Here is a 17415-nt window from a genome sequence, read left to right as displayed (position 1 = left end):
ACGGATGATGGTGATGAATCGACGGTGTAAAATTTTTTACACTGACAGTGTATAGTAATTAATCTCATAAATTATCACTCAATCACATCCCATAAATTATTGAAAATGTATAACTTTTATTATAATTAATTATTTTTAAAACCATGGTGATAAAGGATTGTGTGCAGATAATGATAAACATTTTACATAAAAATGCATAAAAATTAAAACTTACTATTAAAAAAATAAACTTAAAAAAAAGTTTTCTTTTTATTGTATTTTTTATGAGAAATTTATTCAATGTATTTAGGAGAGGTTACTGAAAGTACTATAAAGAGTTGTTTTTGGCGTGGCTTCTTCACTCGACCGTTCTCTTTGTTCATACAAGGTTACCAAGGTTGCTGATACATACATAGTAGAAAAACCACATACAGTCCTCTCACTCCCATTCCGAATTTCATTCAGAAATGATCAAGTCTAAGGGCTTTTGTTCAACCAAAAGTCCTTTGTGGATTGCAGCTTTCTTTTTCAAACAACTCAAGAAAGCTCAAATTTTTGATGCTGACATTTCTTCTTTTGTGGGTTAGTCTTCTTTCCCTCTCACCCTTTTTCTTCTGTGTTTGTTCTGGAAACAACATTTCATTTTTCATTCTGAAATTTCAGTTTTTTATTGTTTTTTTGCTTCACCGAGACGCAAGAAAAATGGTTGCTTGTTTTTTTATTTTATTTTCTGAGTATAATTGGTTTATATTCCCAAGATAAATGGCTTTTTTTTTCTTTCTTCATTTTATTGTTACTTATGTTTCACTGTGTTTGAAAGTGATGTGGCAAATTTGTGATTAAAAGGGGCATGACTCATGAGTGAGAAAAGTATGCTTTTTTTTAGTTAATTGTTTGGTATCTCATTGTTTGTTTACAAAATTTGTGATCAGGGAGAGTATTTTACAATTTTCTTCATGTTATTGTGTTTATGTATGTTTGTGAAATTGGTCAAAAAAGGGTTAGTTGCAAATGGTGTTTTTTTTTTAAATGATTGATGTAACTCTGCAGGTTAGCCAGTTAAACCAGTGGTGTTGTGAATCATTTTAATTCTCCTAAGATGCCCTTTAGTATTTTACTTTGGATAATGCTAACTTGTACCCTGGGGGCAGAAGTTAAGAATTAAATAAAGAAACATTGTCTTGAGAATTGTGTATTGGTTATATTAAAAATATAAAATTTTATTTTTTAATTGTTGTTTTCAATACAAATTTTCTATAAATAGATTTCTTAACTTGTGCCCTAAGGGCACAAATTAGCATTACCCTTTTACTTTTAGAGATTATTTATGTTGAATATGTATTTGTGTTGTTGGTGTTTGTTTGAAGTCCCACATTGCTTAGGTTTTTGGCTGTTTGAAGTCTCACATTGCTTAGGCTTTCGTACTGTTTGAACTCCCACATTGCTTAGGTTTTCGTGCTGTTTGAAGTCACCATTTGAGCTAGCTTTTGGGGTTGAGATCCATGTATATTTAACATGGTATCATAGTCAGGTTAAGTACTACAATGTGGGCATTTGGCCCAGGCCTACGCTAGACGTGAGGGTGGGTGTTGAATATGTATTTGTGTTGTTGAAGTTGTTTGAAGTCCCACATTGTTTAGGTTCCTGGGACTGTTGAATACTTGTATATATAAATATGTGAGGGCAACTTCATCCTTAAAGCTAACTTTTGAGGTTGAGATCTAAACATATTTAACAATTTACATGTTTATTATTTAAGAAAATGGATTTGATCTCTATTGAATGTGTTTGACCATAGAGATAAATACAAGTTAACATATCGGTAGCTTAATAGAACATGACGCAAACCAACTGAAAATCTATTCTCAGATCTTTTTGTTTAGATTTTTTTCCTGTCTTTATTAAACAACTTCTGCAGCTCAAATTGGTAGACATTAAGAAAATGAAACTGATTTGCATTAACACATTGACTACCATTTTGTTTATTAAGAAAGCATTTTCATGGAGGCAGCAATTAAATGATATATTTACCAAGTCATTCTAGACTAGAGGGCTGCAAGTTGACATTTGTTTTGTAAGAAACTTGTCGCATATATAGTGTTGATTGACTCACGGTTGGTTCAAAACGATTAGCTCTAATTTTGGAGATGAATTCTCTTATAATTTGTAATGTTAATAATATAAACACGCGTGTGTACACTTGTTTCATAATGGATGTTTAAAAATCCTATCCATTTTGTGAGAGCTGTTGCTCCAATCCTGATTCAAACTAGAATGTATATATGCAAATGGACTCTAGTACCCTATGTTTTTGGCACAACCCTTGCATTAATCCCGAAACCGCAACTGTTAACATCACACACTAGCTATAAACATATCGTCACATTAGTCCTTGTAAAGCTTTGGCAATCTTCACCTGTAGAGCTAGCTTTTGAAGATATCAAACATCGATTGGAGATATGGTCTAAGTAGTTGTTCGTTATAGGGCTAATTTAATTTTGCTTTGCTGGGTCACATTTGAAATATGTCTATTTGATAGATCTGCTACAGGGAAATATCCAGACTGAAGCAAAGGCAGTTAATAATTAGTTATTATCTGATTGGATTTGATTTTGATAAATTAGATTGGATTTGGTTTCCTGTTTTTTCTTTTGAAGTATGATTTATTTATGTTCAGTTTTGGTTTCCTTGTTTTATGCCGTCTTGTCTGAGTGATTATATCTAGTTATATTCTAAGTTTGTAAAGAGAACTGCAATATAGATATGTATGAGATGGACTGGTACTATTGTTTCCAAAAACTATTGAGGATGTTTTATATTCTGATTATAAACTTCCTTATGGAATCCAGCTAATATGTTTTGCAACTTTTACCCTCTACAGATAGGATTGTGAATCATGAAATGGATGCCGTTTCTTACCGAGTACTTGCATATCTCCTTCTTGGTGTTGTTAAAATATACTCAAAAAAGGTTGAGTATATTCTCCATGATTGCAATAAAGTACTCTCTGGAATCAACAAGTTTTTGGTCAGGACAAGGAATAACGCACCTGCCAAAACCTTGGGTATATCTTTTACTATACCGAAAAAATTTGATTTGGATGCTATCGATGTTGGTGTACTTGAAGATACTTCCAAGTAAGGTTTCATTACTTTCAAAATTTTAATTGGTTAGGGAAGTTTCTTTTGGTTTGTAAGTGTTTTCATTGCATGTCTTATGTTGATTTCAGATACCATACTGCTCCTCCAGAAAAAATCACACTTAAAGGTATTAAAGTTTTTCAAAACTTTCCTTTCATAGTATGTTTAATCTTGTCCCAATGTTTACGTAATATGCCGTGAAATGAAACAGAGGCTTTGCCTAATACTTGGGGATTCACAAAGTTTTCTCACGAGACGGTATGTGTTCCATAGTTCTTACTTGGTTTTATATTATAGTTTTTCAATCTTTGAGAAGTATCTGAATGGTGCGTTTTCCATTTTATTTTCTCAATGTTAATGTTTTTGTTTGTAAAACTATATTTTTCACCCTAGTAATATTTAATGTCATATTAAATAAAATGATATTTAAGTCTTTAGAATATAATTTAGCAAAATCAACAGCAGAAAATGTTTAATAACAATGTTCTTACAACATCTATAGAATATAATCGGGTATAGATTTGTACTAAAGAAAGTTGGAAATATACGTTAGATGGGGAACTCGTATAACTGTACAATAACTCCGGTCAGATATGTTTGGAGTAATCTGCAGGGTATGTTTAGTAGATCAGAACCATCAATGAATGAATGGCTGGTTGACCGAGTTAAATTAAATTATTTCTTAATTGCAATCTTAAAATGTTATATTATAGGTTCATTGATTTCATGTTCTTAGTTGTTTTAAATTTACAAAAAAAATAGATTTGATGACTTTAAGCTAATATGGAAACAGTTCAATTTTGTTTCTTTGATTTGGCAATTGTTAAAGTCTTAGTTATTGTGATTTGCAGTTTGATGATTTTGGTTGCGGCGAAACTAGCAGCTCTCTTGAGCATCTTATGACAGAAAAGTTCATTTCTCAATTTTTTGAATTTTGTAACATTTTGAATTCGTGTTGTTGAATATCTTTTGGAATCATTGCATATCTTCTCCATTGAACTTATTGATTTTGTGATATGTTTTGCAGTGTTCTTCAATCTCAATTTACGGACATTGACTTTGAAGTTTTTCCATCGAGTAGTTCAGTTAATGTACTGGCAAACAAGGATGTATTGCAAAGCAACGTATTCTCTCAAAAAGTTAAGCCATATGAAGATGAGTTACGTGAAAAGAGTAGAGTCTCTCAAGAGCAATCAATCGATTTCAGTATTTTTTTGGGAGGACAGAATAAGAAAGCTGACGAGCTTAATACTTTAAAGGAAACACTAAGATTGTTATGCGAAATTCCTGAAGAAATTGCTGATGTTGGTGATGCAATAACCTTGAAAGAAAGTACAGAAATGTCTCAAATGCATGAAGAAATTGTAGATGTTGGTGAAGCAATAACCTTTCAAGAAAGTACAGAATGGTCTCAGGATGATGAAACCTATCCAAAAGAAAATTTTCATCGTGACGAGTCTTTTGTTGTCAAAGAGAGTGTCGGAGAACTCATTGAAGGATCTATTGAAGAGCATTGCATTGAAGAAAATTTAGCATGTCCAAAAAAGGTTTCATTTGGAGATGTAAAATCTAGTGGGAATCCTTCCGTGTCGACAATTATTGAAGTTACTCCTCAGTCAAAGCTTCAAGGTGGTTCAATTAGAAGGCCAAAACCAGGTTTATAAAACCATTGTGTTATAGAATCTTTGAAAATGCAACTGCTGATTGTTTTCCTTCATTTTAGGTATGTAGTTCATTAATCTGCTTATTTTCATTCTATACTTCAAATTCTATTTTGGCAGGTGCTACTATATCAGAATCCATGCTGATTCCTACACCTGATGCAACAGAATGTGCTCGGTTTTCAAAGAAGAGAAAAATTGTTATTGATGAGCCGATAGTCTTGTCAAATAAGTATGACATAATAAATACAGAAAATTTACATTCCGGGATTCTTTTTAATCATTTTTTTTCTGCTTCAAATTCCAATGCTTAGTTTTTCTGCTTCCTAGTCTCTTAGAGCACAAGATTGGTAATTCTTACAAATTGAAAGTGTGTTCTGGTTATTCATGTTAATCAGGAAATAATCAAACACATTTTTTGAAAATAATTTACATTCATAGAATAGAAAATTAGTCATTATGAGCTGTAATTAGTTGTAATTAGTCATTATGAATTGTAATTACTGACACTATTATATATAGTATCAAATGCAATGAGAAAGACATCAAGCCAGAATTTCTAACATGGTATCAGAAGGTTCGATCTAACCTGTGAATCCTTGTTCTTTTGGCTGAAATAGCGACACCCCACTGGGTCGCTCTTGAAATCTTGTTTCTTGTTTGTAGTTCTCGAAATCACGTTTCTCAATTGAAATTTTTCAATTGCCGTTTCGTGATTTCTTCATTGTTGTTGCTTCGTGATCTTGATTCCGTGTTTATCGCAAGTTGTTTCGGTGATCGCTAATCATTTGGTGCTGCTAGCATATTGTGATTTGCGATCCGGTTTCGTATTCTCGACGATTCTGCTTGGTGATCGTTGTTCTTGGTGATTCTGTTCAGTGACCGTGATTTCATTGTTGGATTGTTGATATTTCTCGATCGTGGGTGTTTCTTCACTGTTCATTAGCTACTGTGTGGGGTTTCTAGGTTTGCTTACCATTTTTTTAATTAAAAAAAAAGGGGGGAAACCAACTTATTTGTTGCACGTGCATATTGGATTTGGATTTATCTTGTTATTTAACAATACAAGGGGTTATAATATAATGGCCATGGAAAATGAAAAGAATTTTTGTGTCCGTTTTACCGGCAAAAATTATTCTGCATGGAATTTCAATTCAAGATGTATGTTAAAGGAAAGGGATTATGGAGTCATCTAAATGATGTTTCTAAGGCACTGACGGAGAAAACTGCTTTACATGCGTGGGAAACTAAAGATGCCAAATCATCACTTGGATTCTCAACAATATTGATCCTCAGATGATCAATAATTTACGCTCTTTTTCAACTGCTCAAGAAATGTGGAATTATTTGAAGCGCATTTACAACCAGACAATTCGGCAAAACGTTTTCAGTTGGAGTTAGAAATAGCCAACTACAAACAACGTGCTTTGTCTATTCAAGAATACTATTCTGGTTTCTTAAATCTCTGGACAAGACACTCTTCTATTATACATGCTAATGTTCCCAAGACCTCTCTCGTGGCTGTCCAAGAGGTTTACAACACCAGTGGGCGAGATCAATTCCTCATGAAATTATGACCAGAATTTGAGATTGTCAGAGGTGCCTTGCTGAATAGGAATCCTGTTCCTTCTTTAGATACATGTGTTGGAGAACTTCTAAGGGAGGAACAACGTCTTATTACTCAAGGAGCCATGTCTCATGAAGCTACCATTTCCGAGCCCGTGACGGTTGCATATGCTGCTCAAAGTAAAGGTAAAAGTCGTGATATGAGACAGGTTCAGTGTTTCTCTTGCAAACAATTTGGTCATATTGCTCGTAGCTGCAATAAGAAGTTTTGTAATTACTGCAAGCAACATGGTCATATTATCTCTGAGTGTCCCACACGTCCTCCACGACCAACACAACGTTCAATACAGGCATTCCATGCAACTACAAATCATGCGGTTGGTCCATCCACTAATGGGGCATCAAACAATTGTGCTATACAACCTGAATTGATTCAACAAATGGTACTTTCCGCTCTTTCGGCATTGGGAATTCAGGGTAAGTCTTCTAATGTTTCTCGCCCATGGTTTCTTGATACGGGTGCATCCAATCACATGACAGGTTCTTCAGAGCATTTGCACAATTTACATTCTTATCATGGTAATCAAAAAATTCAAATAGTTGATGGTAATACTTTATCTATTGTTGATATTGGCGACATAAACTCTGATTTTCGGGACGTGCTTGTATCACCTGGACTTGCGTCTAATTTATTATCTGTTGGTCAATTGGTAGATAAAAATTATGATGTTAACTTTTTTAGTGATGGTTGTCTTGTGCAGGAGAAGGTGTCGGGGAAAGTGATCGCGAAGGGACCTAAAGTGGGAAGATTGTTTCCACTCTAGTTTATTTCTAATCATATATCTCTTGCTTGTAATAATGTTTTGAACTCTTATGAGGATTGGCATAGAAAATTAGGTCATCCAAACTCTGTTGTTTTGTCCCATTTATTTAAAAATGGTTTGTTGGGAAATAAAAATGTTTCTAATGCCTCTATTTCATGTTCTGTTTGCAAATTGGCTAAGAGTAAAACACTTCCTTTTCCGTCTGGTGCTTATCGTGCTTCCACTTGTTTTGAAATGATTCATAGTGATGTATGGGGTATGTCTCCTGTAGTTTCTCATTCTCACTATAAATATTTTGTCACATTTATTGATGATTATAGTCGTTTTGTTTGGATATATTTCCTTCGGTCTAAATCTGAAGTGTTTTCTATGTTAAAGAAAACTTTGACATATGTTGAAACTCAATTTCAAGCAAGTGTTAAAAAATTTCGCTCTGACTCTGGTGGTGAGTACATGTCTCATAAGTTTCAGGAATACCTTCAACAAAAAGGCATCTTGTCGCAACGATCTTGTCCCAATACCCCTCAACAAAATGGTATGGCAGAACGTAAGAATCGTCATTTGCTTGATGTAACACGCACATTGCTTCTCCAAGCTTCTGTACCATCCCGATTTTGGATAGAGGCTCTTTCCACAGCTGTCTTCTTGATCAATCGTCTTCCTTCTACAGTTATTGAACTTGATTCTCCTTTCTTTTGTCTTTTTAAAATTCATCCTGATTATAGTGCTTTACATACTTTTGGGTGTGTGTGTTTTGTTCACTTACCTCCTTTTGAAAGGCATAAGTTTGGAGCACAATCTGTTCAATGTGCATTTATGGGATATAGTCACTCTCATAAGAGATTTGTGTGTTATGATATCACTAACCATCGTTTTCGCATTTCTAGAAATGTGACATTTTTTGATAATCAATTTATGTTTCCCTGTGTTTCTCCTGCCATTAATGATATTGTTACTCTTCCTAAGTTTTCTATTATGCCTCAATCTATCGAACGTTATAAACCAGGTCATGTATATGTTAGACAACACAGGCAGCAGATTCCCACACCCCTTCCCGACGTTGAACCGCCACCTGATCCTGTACCGGTTGAACCACGGCGTTCTGGTCGAATATCTCGCGCACCCGATAGATATTCACCGGACAGGTATGATTCCTCACATACTTCTCTGACTGCCACACTCTCTAGCATATCTATTCCTACTTGTTACTCACAGGCTGTTAAGGATGTGCGATGGATAAAAGCAATGAATGAAGAGCTTCAAGCTCTTCAAGAAAATTTCACATGGGATAATGTCTCTTGCCCTCCTGATGTAAAACCTATAGGTTGCAAATGGGTGTATTCTGTGAAATTGAATTCTGATGGGTCCCTCAATCGTTACAAGGCTCGTTTGGTTGCGTTAGGAAACAATCAGGAATATAAAATTGATTATGATGAGACATTTGCACCGGTTGCCAAAATGACAACTGTCCGCACGATCATCTCTATAGCTGCTTCTAATGGGTGGACTCTTCATCAAATGGATGTGAAGAATGCTTTTCTTCATGGTGACCTGATAGAATATATTTATATGACTCCACCTCAAGGCTTATTCTCTTCATCTAAAGGTGTGTGTAAGCTCAAACGCTCCTTATATGGTTTGAAACAGGCACCTAGAGCGTGGTACGAGAAATTCCGCTCCACTCTACTTGGATTCTCCTTTACTCAGAGTCAGTATGATTCATCTTTATTTATTCATAGCACATCTGCGGGTATTGTTCTGCTTCTTTTATATGTTGATGATATGGTTATTACTGGTTTGGATCATGCTTTCGTTCAGCAACTTAAGCAACAGTTACAAGCATCATTTCACATGAAAGATCGGGGTAATCTACATTATTTTTTTGGTCTTGAGGTTCATTCTACATCCAAGGACATCTTTCTCCATCAACACAAGTATGCTAAAGATTTGATTTCTATGGCCGGTCTCGAATCGGCTAATCCGGTAGATACTCCTCTTGAGGTTAATGTTAAATATCATCGTGATGATGGTGATCTTTTGCCTGATCCCTTATTGTATCGACAACTTGTGGGTAACCTCAACTACTTGACTATTACTCGTCCCGACATATCTTTTGCTGGTCAAAAAGTAAGTCAATTCATGCATTCTTCTCGCCATCTTCATTTGGCTGCGGTTCGTCGTATAATTTGCTACTTAAAGGGAACCTCTCACCGCGGATTATTCTTTTCCGTTGGAATTTCTCTTCAGTTGAGTGCTTATAGTGATGCTGATTGGGCAGGGTGTCCTGATACTCGTCGATCTGTTACTGGTTGGTGCATGTTTCTTGGTTCTTCATTGGTCTCTTGGAAAAGTAAGAAGCAAGCAAGAGTTTCTAAATCTTCTACTAAATCAGAGTATCGTGCCATGTCTGCTGCTTGTTCAGAAATACTTTGGCTTCGTGGTCTTTTGGCTGAACTTAGATTTTCCCAAACAGAGTCAACTTCATTTTATGCTGACAATACAAGTGCCATTCAAATTGTTGCAAATCCTGTTTTTCATGAATGCACCAAACATATCGAAGTTGATTGTCATTCAATACGTGACGTCTACGATGATCGAATAATATCACTTCCTCATGTCAGTACTCAGTTGCAGGTTGCAGATATTCTTACCAAGGTTGTTCCACGCCCACGACATCAGTTTTTTGTTAGCAAATTGATGCTCCTTGACCAGCCGCATCAATTTGAGGGGGATGTTAATCAAGAAATAATCAAACACATTTATTGTAAATAATTTACCTTCATAGAATAGAAAATTAGTCATTATGAGATGTAATTAGTTGTAATTAGTCATTATGAATTGTAATTACCGACACTATTATATATAGTATTAAATGCAATGAGAAAGGTATCAAGCCAGAATTTCTAACAATTCACTTCATAATTGATAAATGTATCATTACTCACAATCACAAATATTTGAGATTTAGTTTATTTTAGGTTTTTAGGCTCTGCAAAAGATGGCTAGAAAAGCAGCCCACTCTGACTTAAGACACTGCATTTTGAACCATTTCAGGGTACTTAAAATGGGCATCCATGATGCAAGCGACATAGTCTCTGTCCGAAGACCATTACGTCTGTCTTCGGTTGATAAAGGAAGGAAATCTCAAATTTCCAGTCTTCCAGCTATATTTGATGGATCCTTGTTTCCTTGTAAGTTTTAATTCATCATTTTTTTTTTTGTTTATAAAGTTTACATCTTTACTAACATTGTTTTGCTGCAGGTCACTCCAAGAAGCTTCAGTCACTGTTTTCGATTAAGAAAATTAAAATACCGGACTCTCTAAAAGCTGTGGAAACGCCACAGAATTTAGACGTGCCTGAATCCCATGTTGTAGGCATTCTGAAGCATATTGAAAATATGCCACAAATCCCTCCACGGTGCTCAGATTCTATCACAAATGTGGAAACTGTTAGGAAGTTAAACGTGTCTGATTATCAAACTTGTGGTAGTTCAGACAACATAGCAACTGCTCCAGTAACTCCTCCTCTGTGCCAAAATGTAAATGTTCGGTCAGTTAAGTCTCTAAAGCAAACTGAAGTTCAAAACTCAGATGTCTTTGGGCCTTCAAGTCCCAATGAGAGGGAGCAATCTAAAGAGAAGAGTGATACTATGGCGCAAGAGGTAATGAATAACTAAACCATGAAAGTTCTGTTGATGTTTGACATACTATGAGTACTTTTTAATACATCTATAATTGTCTCCACACAAATAACCTATAGAAAAACCAAATTGCAGTTTAATGGGGAGACTTCAAATTCATATGAAACATTGGAGAAGGGGCAAAGTTTCACAATGGATGAAGATCTTGATCTTGATCTGATCAATGAGGTAACAGATATCATCTATCAAGTTTTCCTTTTATTCCAAATTTATTCTTGAGTAGTTTTCGTGGAACTTGAATGAACAGAAGCCACTGCCAGCTTCTGGTTCACTGCTGTCCGGGCAGCATCTTCGTTCGTCGTTGACCACACCTAGTCCATCCCCAGGACCGCTGCTGGTTATATCTGAACACCATATAGAGTAATGGAGAAATACTTTTGTATTATATTGTGGCTTCTGACAATGTTATTTTATTCCCAAGCTTATTTATTTTTGAGTTAAAAAATCACTTTTTTTGTTATCTTGTCTTCTGTTTATTCCCGGACTATGAATTAAATGATTTATCCTTACTTATAATATGTTTTGTTTTTGCAGGAGATAGGTTCATCCAAAACTGAGAATTCAAAATTATGTAAGAACTCCAAAAATCTTCAATTATAAATTGTAATATTTTTTGTTAAACTCTATGGCCTGTCTAACTCTGCATGGTTTCTTGATTATTTTCCTTACGGCAGCCGGGTGGTCTGAGCGAACAAGGTGAGATGGTTATTGGCTTTTTGAATATCAACATTTCTATTATTATGTTGCAATACTGGTGCTTATATCTGTCTTCTATGGTGACATACAGGAAGGTTGCATCTTACTTACAAAAGAATTTTCAACATCAAGAGAAACAAAAAGAGGCGGACTCTGTGAACTTGTCACAAGTTTCACTAGGACGAACCAGGAAAGAATCGGCCAGGCTATTCTATGAAGTACTGGTATGTTTAATGTGTTTTAAATAAGCGGATGTTATGAAAAGATTTGGTGTGTTAATTTATTCATAGAGAAGAGAATCACTATTGTTACTTTAAAGCCTTGTTTGGTGTCTAATATTTTTCAGGTTCTGAAAACAACAAATTATGTGGATGTGCAGCAAAAAGATGCTTATGGTGATATTGCAGTTAGGAAACTCCCCAAATTTGATAAAGCTTTTGGAGTTGATGGCCATTATAACTGATAGTGCAGTTAGAAATAGAAAGTTGATAGAAAATAGGTAGATTTCTTTTAAGGTTATATTGGTAATACTCTGCCAAATATGTGGATTTCTTCCCAATTTTCCCTGTACAGTAATGGCAGAGTTAGAAACTTCAAATTGCAGGAAAATCTTGTTCATTTTTCTCTTCATATTTATTACATTTCATGGTGCTCTTCTGAAAATATGCATTGGTTTTAAAGTCTGGTGAATAGGAAAGTACTTGTTTAAGTAAGTTATCTTTGTATAGGGATATATTTTACAATTTGGAAGAGAAAATTGATGCCGACATCAAGTTTGAAGCTAAAAGGTCACCCTCACAAGAGAATTTGAAAAGGTGTTTCAGAAACAAATTTGCCAAGCAATGTGTTCCTATTGTAAGGAGCTTTGTGCTTGTGTGCATTTATGAGCTCTATTTAATGAGAAACTACATATTTTGAGGGGTTTCGACTTTTGGAGATTTATAGAAAACCCGACTATTGGATTTGGAAACTCATAAACAAGAGAATCGACCCAAGAATCTAGAGTTGGAGCCTCATTCTGTTGTTCTTTATGTGTGTTGTTGAATTTTGAAAGATTTGTCAAGATTTAGATGATAGCTCCTAATAATGATTCCATTTTTCTTCAAAATAATTGGGAGGAGCTTTGTTTTTTTTTGCTTCCTGACCTGTTCTATTGACTCTCTCCCAACTCATGGTTCCATCGTTTTCTTCTTCGATTAGTGACGTTAAAAACATGAAACATGGCCCATAAAGCTCAATCATCCAATATTGTTAGTGTAATACCCCAAAATTTACCCTTTCTTTTTTTCCAAAAAAAAAAAAAAAAAAATTAAATAAATAATTAAAATATAACAAATTTTGGGTCTCCCTCATTCCAAGCCCACAAGTCCACGAAAATCAGCTATAAATATAAGAGTTTCAGTAGGGTTTCAGACACTTGGAAATTCCCTGAGAAATAGACGTGGAGTTCACGTGGAGTTTCAAACCTAGGAACTACTCTGCAGCAACCTTCGGGCAGCCCTGAGAAGTTCATTCCGCCTCACGCAAACCCTAAACGTTACTTCGCCAATCCGGCCTTGCCTTCCAATTTTAACAGGTCTCTCATCAGGTATGCCTCTGTTCCTATTACTCTATGCCTCGGGTTGAATACTGAATATATGAGGTAACCTCAGGCTTGGCCCACAGGGTTATATTTGTGTATGAATATGTGATTTATGCCTTGACTGTTTAACAATTTCGTTTATGAGGTGAATGCCATAGGATCTGGAATCTTTAACATCGTGCAGGTACCAATGGAAAATCCAAATCCCGCAGGTGCTCGCTAGCCGCTTCGCTAGGCGAGCACGCAGCGAAGCTTCGCTAGGCTTTCGCTAGGCGAAGCAGTCGCGAATGTGACAGTATCTGCTTTTATTCCGTTTTGTTCTAACCTGTTCTTTGTGTTGCCATGGCCTTGTTATCTTTTGATTTCATCCTGCTTGCCTAACCCCTTTTGTTGAGTTTTTGTGAGGGCTCACATATTCTCGCAGGGATACCCTCCGGAGGTTTATTCCGATTTCCCGTACTGATTGGTTTTCTTTGATGGCATCAGCTTGGGAGAATCTCAGGGTCGCTTATCCTTTAATTGCTGTAACTTCGGATCTTGATCCGTGTGGTATTTTACTTCTTCCCTTTTATTTCTACTGTTTCTTAGCTGGAAGACCTCGATAGGAGGCAATGTTTGAGCCCCTTGGTGGCATTTTTTCTATTTCAAGATATATGTTTTGTGTGATGTGATTGTTTCCCCATAGGATGCGAGGCTTCGCATAGTCTCCCGTTTGCAATGCCAATTTAGGTAGCACTGTTCCTCCGCCTAGGACTTCCTCTTTGCATGCGCGTTCCTACAACGCAAACAAAACCTAAAACCCAAAGCAACACGTTTACTCCTTCTACTACAGGCGAGTAAGTCTCCAAAGGTCGAGCATCCGGTAGATTGCGTAGTAACGTTGTTCACCCCGTAACATAATCCATAACCCCGTAGTTAGTCGAACTACGGCTTGCTCTGATTCTCATTCCAGATGAGATACGTAGGCATAAGACGCGATGTCTTAGCGAGCACAATTACCCCCAACCCATAGGTCAGCCGAGCTACGAAGACTCTGATTCTCATATTCAGATGAGATACGTATGCAGTGGATGCGACATCCGCGCGAGTCATTTCTCTTAACCTTTTAGTAAACAGCACAAGATAAACTCACACCCTTTAGACAAGAACTACAAAAGTGGATCCCGTAGAGTACTACGGATGCGTAGGGGTGCTAATACCTTCCCTTCGCATAACCGACTCCCGAACCCAAGATTTGGTTGCGAGACCTTGTCTTTTTCTTTCCTATTTTCAGGTTTACTTCGAGCGTTTCCTTTCCCTCCTTTGGGATGAATAACGCACGGTGGCGACTCTTCTGTCATTTTCTTTCGCCGGTTGTTTTTTTTCGCACACTGTATTTTTCAGGTTGCGACAGCTGGCGACTCTGCTGGGGACTTTAGAAGTTGACCTCTTGCTGGTCCATCTTCCCTAAGCGAGTCCTTCCTAGCTTGTGTGTTTTCTTGTTTATTGAGTGTTCATTCTTTTGTGCAGTTACTTATTTGCCTAATTGCATTCATGTACATATGTTTGCTGTATCTGCTGCTGTTTGTTTGTTTGTTGGGATGGGATGTTCTACGAGAGATAAGCCCATTACCCAGGCTTGAGTGTACACACAGGTTTTAGAGTGGATGTTCATGAGGCTTGCGTGGTATGTTGCTGCGTTAAGTCGTTCGTGAAGAACCACACCCAGACGAGGTTTCTCTTGGATATACTATGTCCTACGGATGTTCCGTAACGACATAATATTCCCCTAGAAATTGTCGACTCTGGTGACCATTTCCCGAGAACTCAGTCGAGGCCTCTCCTCCGAGACGTGATTATGTTAGCTCTGGTGGGCGCATTCTCGCTGATCAATCCGAGGACCCCGAGACTGGGAACTTGCTTTAGGATGTCCTGTTGAGGGGAGTCAGTGGAGGTCTTTTATTCCGTAATAATGCCAAACCTTCAGTGGTAAACGTATTATTCGCGACTGAAGGGCTGAAGTTGACGAACTTCTGTTCTTAGAACCTACAAGTGAGGGGCGGGCTAAATTCAGGAAACCTTAACCTCCAACCAACCCGGTTTTCTGGAGCAGTGCTTTGATCTCGTATTATATTCCTCAGTGGTTTTCTCTTCAGACAGTGCAACCTGACAAATGCTCAAGCAGATACAGCAATCCTGATTGACATGCCGCTGCGTTGCATTCACATCATCACATCATTTGCATTCATATCATTTAACACATGTTTATCCATTTCTAGGGGGTTTACATCTTCTTCTTGATTCCGGTCGGGGTTTTTCCTGGTTCTCTTAAGATGGATATTGGCAGAAAGAGACTCGTCGCCTACAAGTTTCCGGTGGTCTGTTTGGAGCCCATCCAACAACTGATGAAGTTAATGGATCCTGGTTCTCTAGAAGGATTCCGAGAGGATTACGGTTTAATTCTAAGTTTCGTCGCGGTCCTTTCCAAAGATCAACATGATGCTCTCTTCACACTACTGCAGTTCTATGACCCTCCATTGAGGTGCTTCACATTCCCGGATTATGTTTTGGTCCCTACTTTGGAGGAGATTGCCAGTTTTCTCAGAATTCCCATCAAGTCACGGTTGCTATTCTACAGCTCGGAGTGTCTGCCCGATCTCAGCATGGTTGCTTCAACCACATATTTGAGGGAATCAGTTTTGAAGGCTAATATGTGTCAGAAGGGAGAAGTTAACGGTTTTCATCTGAGTTTCTTATTGGGAGAAGCAAAGAAGAAGCTTGAAGATGGTGACCAGAGGGGTTTCAATGCTGTGTTGGCTCTTTGTGTGTATGGGATTGTCTTGTTCCCTAATGTCGCCAAATTTATAGACGTAGATGCCGTACGCCTCTTCGTGTTGGGAAATCCAGTGCCGACCTTGCTGGGAGATTTCTTTCATTCAGTGCACCACAGGAATAAGAATAGAAAAGGAGGATTGTTGAATTGTTGTGCGCCTTTGTTCTATAAGTGGTTCAGTTCTCACCTACCCAAGTCAGGAGCATTCATTGATGTCAAGGACTCGTTGAGTTGGTCAAAGAGATTGATGGGGTTGAGAGCTGAAGATATTTCTTGGTGGTCTGACCGGAGTTTGCTTCGGGCAGATATTATTCACAGTTGTGGGAACTTCCCGAATGTTCCGTTGGTAGGAAGAAAAGGAGGAATCAACTATAATCCTTCTCTGGCAGTTAGACAGTTTGGATATGCCTTAAGAACTCCGCCGGTGGAAAAGGATGTGGAAGAGTCTCTGTTTTTCCATTCTTCGCCTGATTTGACGGTATCCCGTAAGGCAGCTGAGGCCTGGCTCAAGGTGATCAAGAAAGGAAGAATTGTTCTTGGGAAAGGAGATTGTAGAGCTTACCCTCAGTATGGAGAATGGCTTCAAGGAAGAATCGAAGAGTTTGGTCTACCGTTTCCTATTGAAGAACCCTTGTATTCACCTACTCTCGAGCAGTCAGCAACGGTGAGCCGAGAGGAGTATGACAAGTTGAAGAACACCACAGAAGGACTTCAAATCGAGAACTCGGAGTTAAGGGAGAAATTGCAAGACTGTATGCATCGATTCCATGAGTCAGAATATCAGAAGGAGGAAGCCGTCAAATTGCAAGAGGAAGCTGAAAGGAAATTTGCTGTGGAGGTGAATTTCTTCAGGAAGACAGACGAAGCCTTGAGATCATCCAGTTCTGAGTTGAGGCGAGTCAAGCAGCAGTTAATGGATGCTCGTGGTAAATTAGCTGGGTGGCAAGAGCGATGGGATGCATTTTCAACTTCTCGGAAGACAAAGGAGGAAGAGACGGTGGCTGAACTGACTGGTCAGATAGAGAAATTGAAGACTTTGCTGAAGGGGAAGAACCATGAGCTGCTGTGTACCCGATCAACTAATGGTTATATCACAGATCAACTCAATGAGGCTCAAGGATATATCGAAGAACTCAAGACGCTGGCAAGTTTGAAGAAATCCAGACTTGAAGAGGTATTTGGAGAAGATGATGGGAATTACTACAAAGAACACATCAACGAACTGGATAGGAACATTCGCAAGAGGAATCTGCTTATCCGGCGTTTGACAGAATCTCCAGATCATCCTGACACGGTGGCGTTACTGGATGAAGTGAGGAACGGTCCTTATGGGTTGTATACAGGAGGCTGACTTCTGATTTGTTTGTTCCTCTCTTTACTTATTGCTTTGGTACTGTGTAGTGATGATCCACAGGCTTGTTGTGGAGATCCTCCTTTGATGTATTTTTTGGCT

The 17415-nt window shown here is 37.5% G+C and overlaps 1 protein-coding gene across 2 annotated transcripts; it reads left to right on the top strand.

The window, feature by feature from the left end:
- The first annotated feature begins 293 nt into the window (after positions 1-293).
- Positions 294-12248, top strand: LOC127128126 (sister chromatid cohesion 1 protein 2). 2 transcript variants are annotated; one of them, XR_007805694.1, is made up of 14 exons: positions 294-561; positions 2861-3116; positions 3209-3246; positions 3331-3377; positions 3971-4029; positions 4147-4775; positions 4901-5012; positions 10225-10361; positions 10433-10833; positions 10948-11040; positions 11120-11232; positions 11407-11443; positions 11547-11568; positions 11660-11750. XR_007805694.1 is itself a non-coding variant. In XM_051057373.1 (14 exons), exons 1-14 carry the CDS (start codon positions 447-449, stop codon positions 12029-12031), a joined length of 2196 nt encoding a protein of 731 aa, XP_050913330.1. In that variant the 5' UTR covers positions 294-446; the 3' UTR covers positions 12032-12248. The 2 variants fall into 2 exon arrangements, 1 of the variants encoding a protein (XP_050913330.1); XM_051057373.1 differs by lacking the exon at positions 11120-11232 and adding an exon at positions 11915-12248 and having other exon boundaries at positions 11660-11792.
- The last annotated feature ends 5167 nt before the right edge of the window (positions 12249-17415 follow it).

The sequence above is a fragment of the Lathyrus oleraceus genome, chromosome 3 (genome assembly GCF_024323335.1).
Source record: "Lathyrus oleraceus cultivar Zhongwan6 chromosome 3, CAAS_Psat_ZW6_1.0, whole genome shotgun sequence".
NCBI classification, from domain to species: domain Eukaryota; kingdom Viridiplantae; phylum Streptophyta; class Magnoliopsida; order Fabales; family Fabaceae; genus Lathyrus; species Lathyrus oleraceus.
This window is presented reverse-complemented; position numbering and strand designations above follow the sequence as displayed.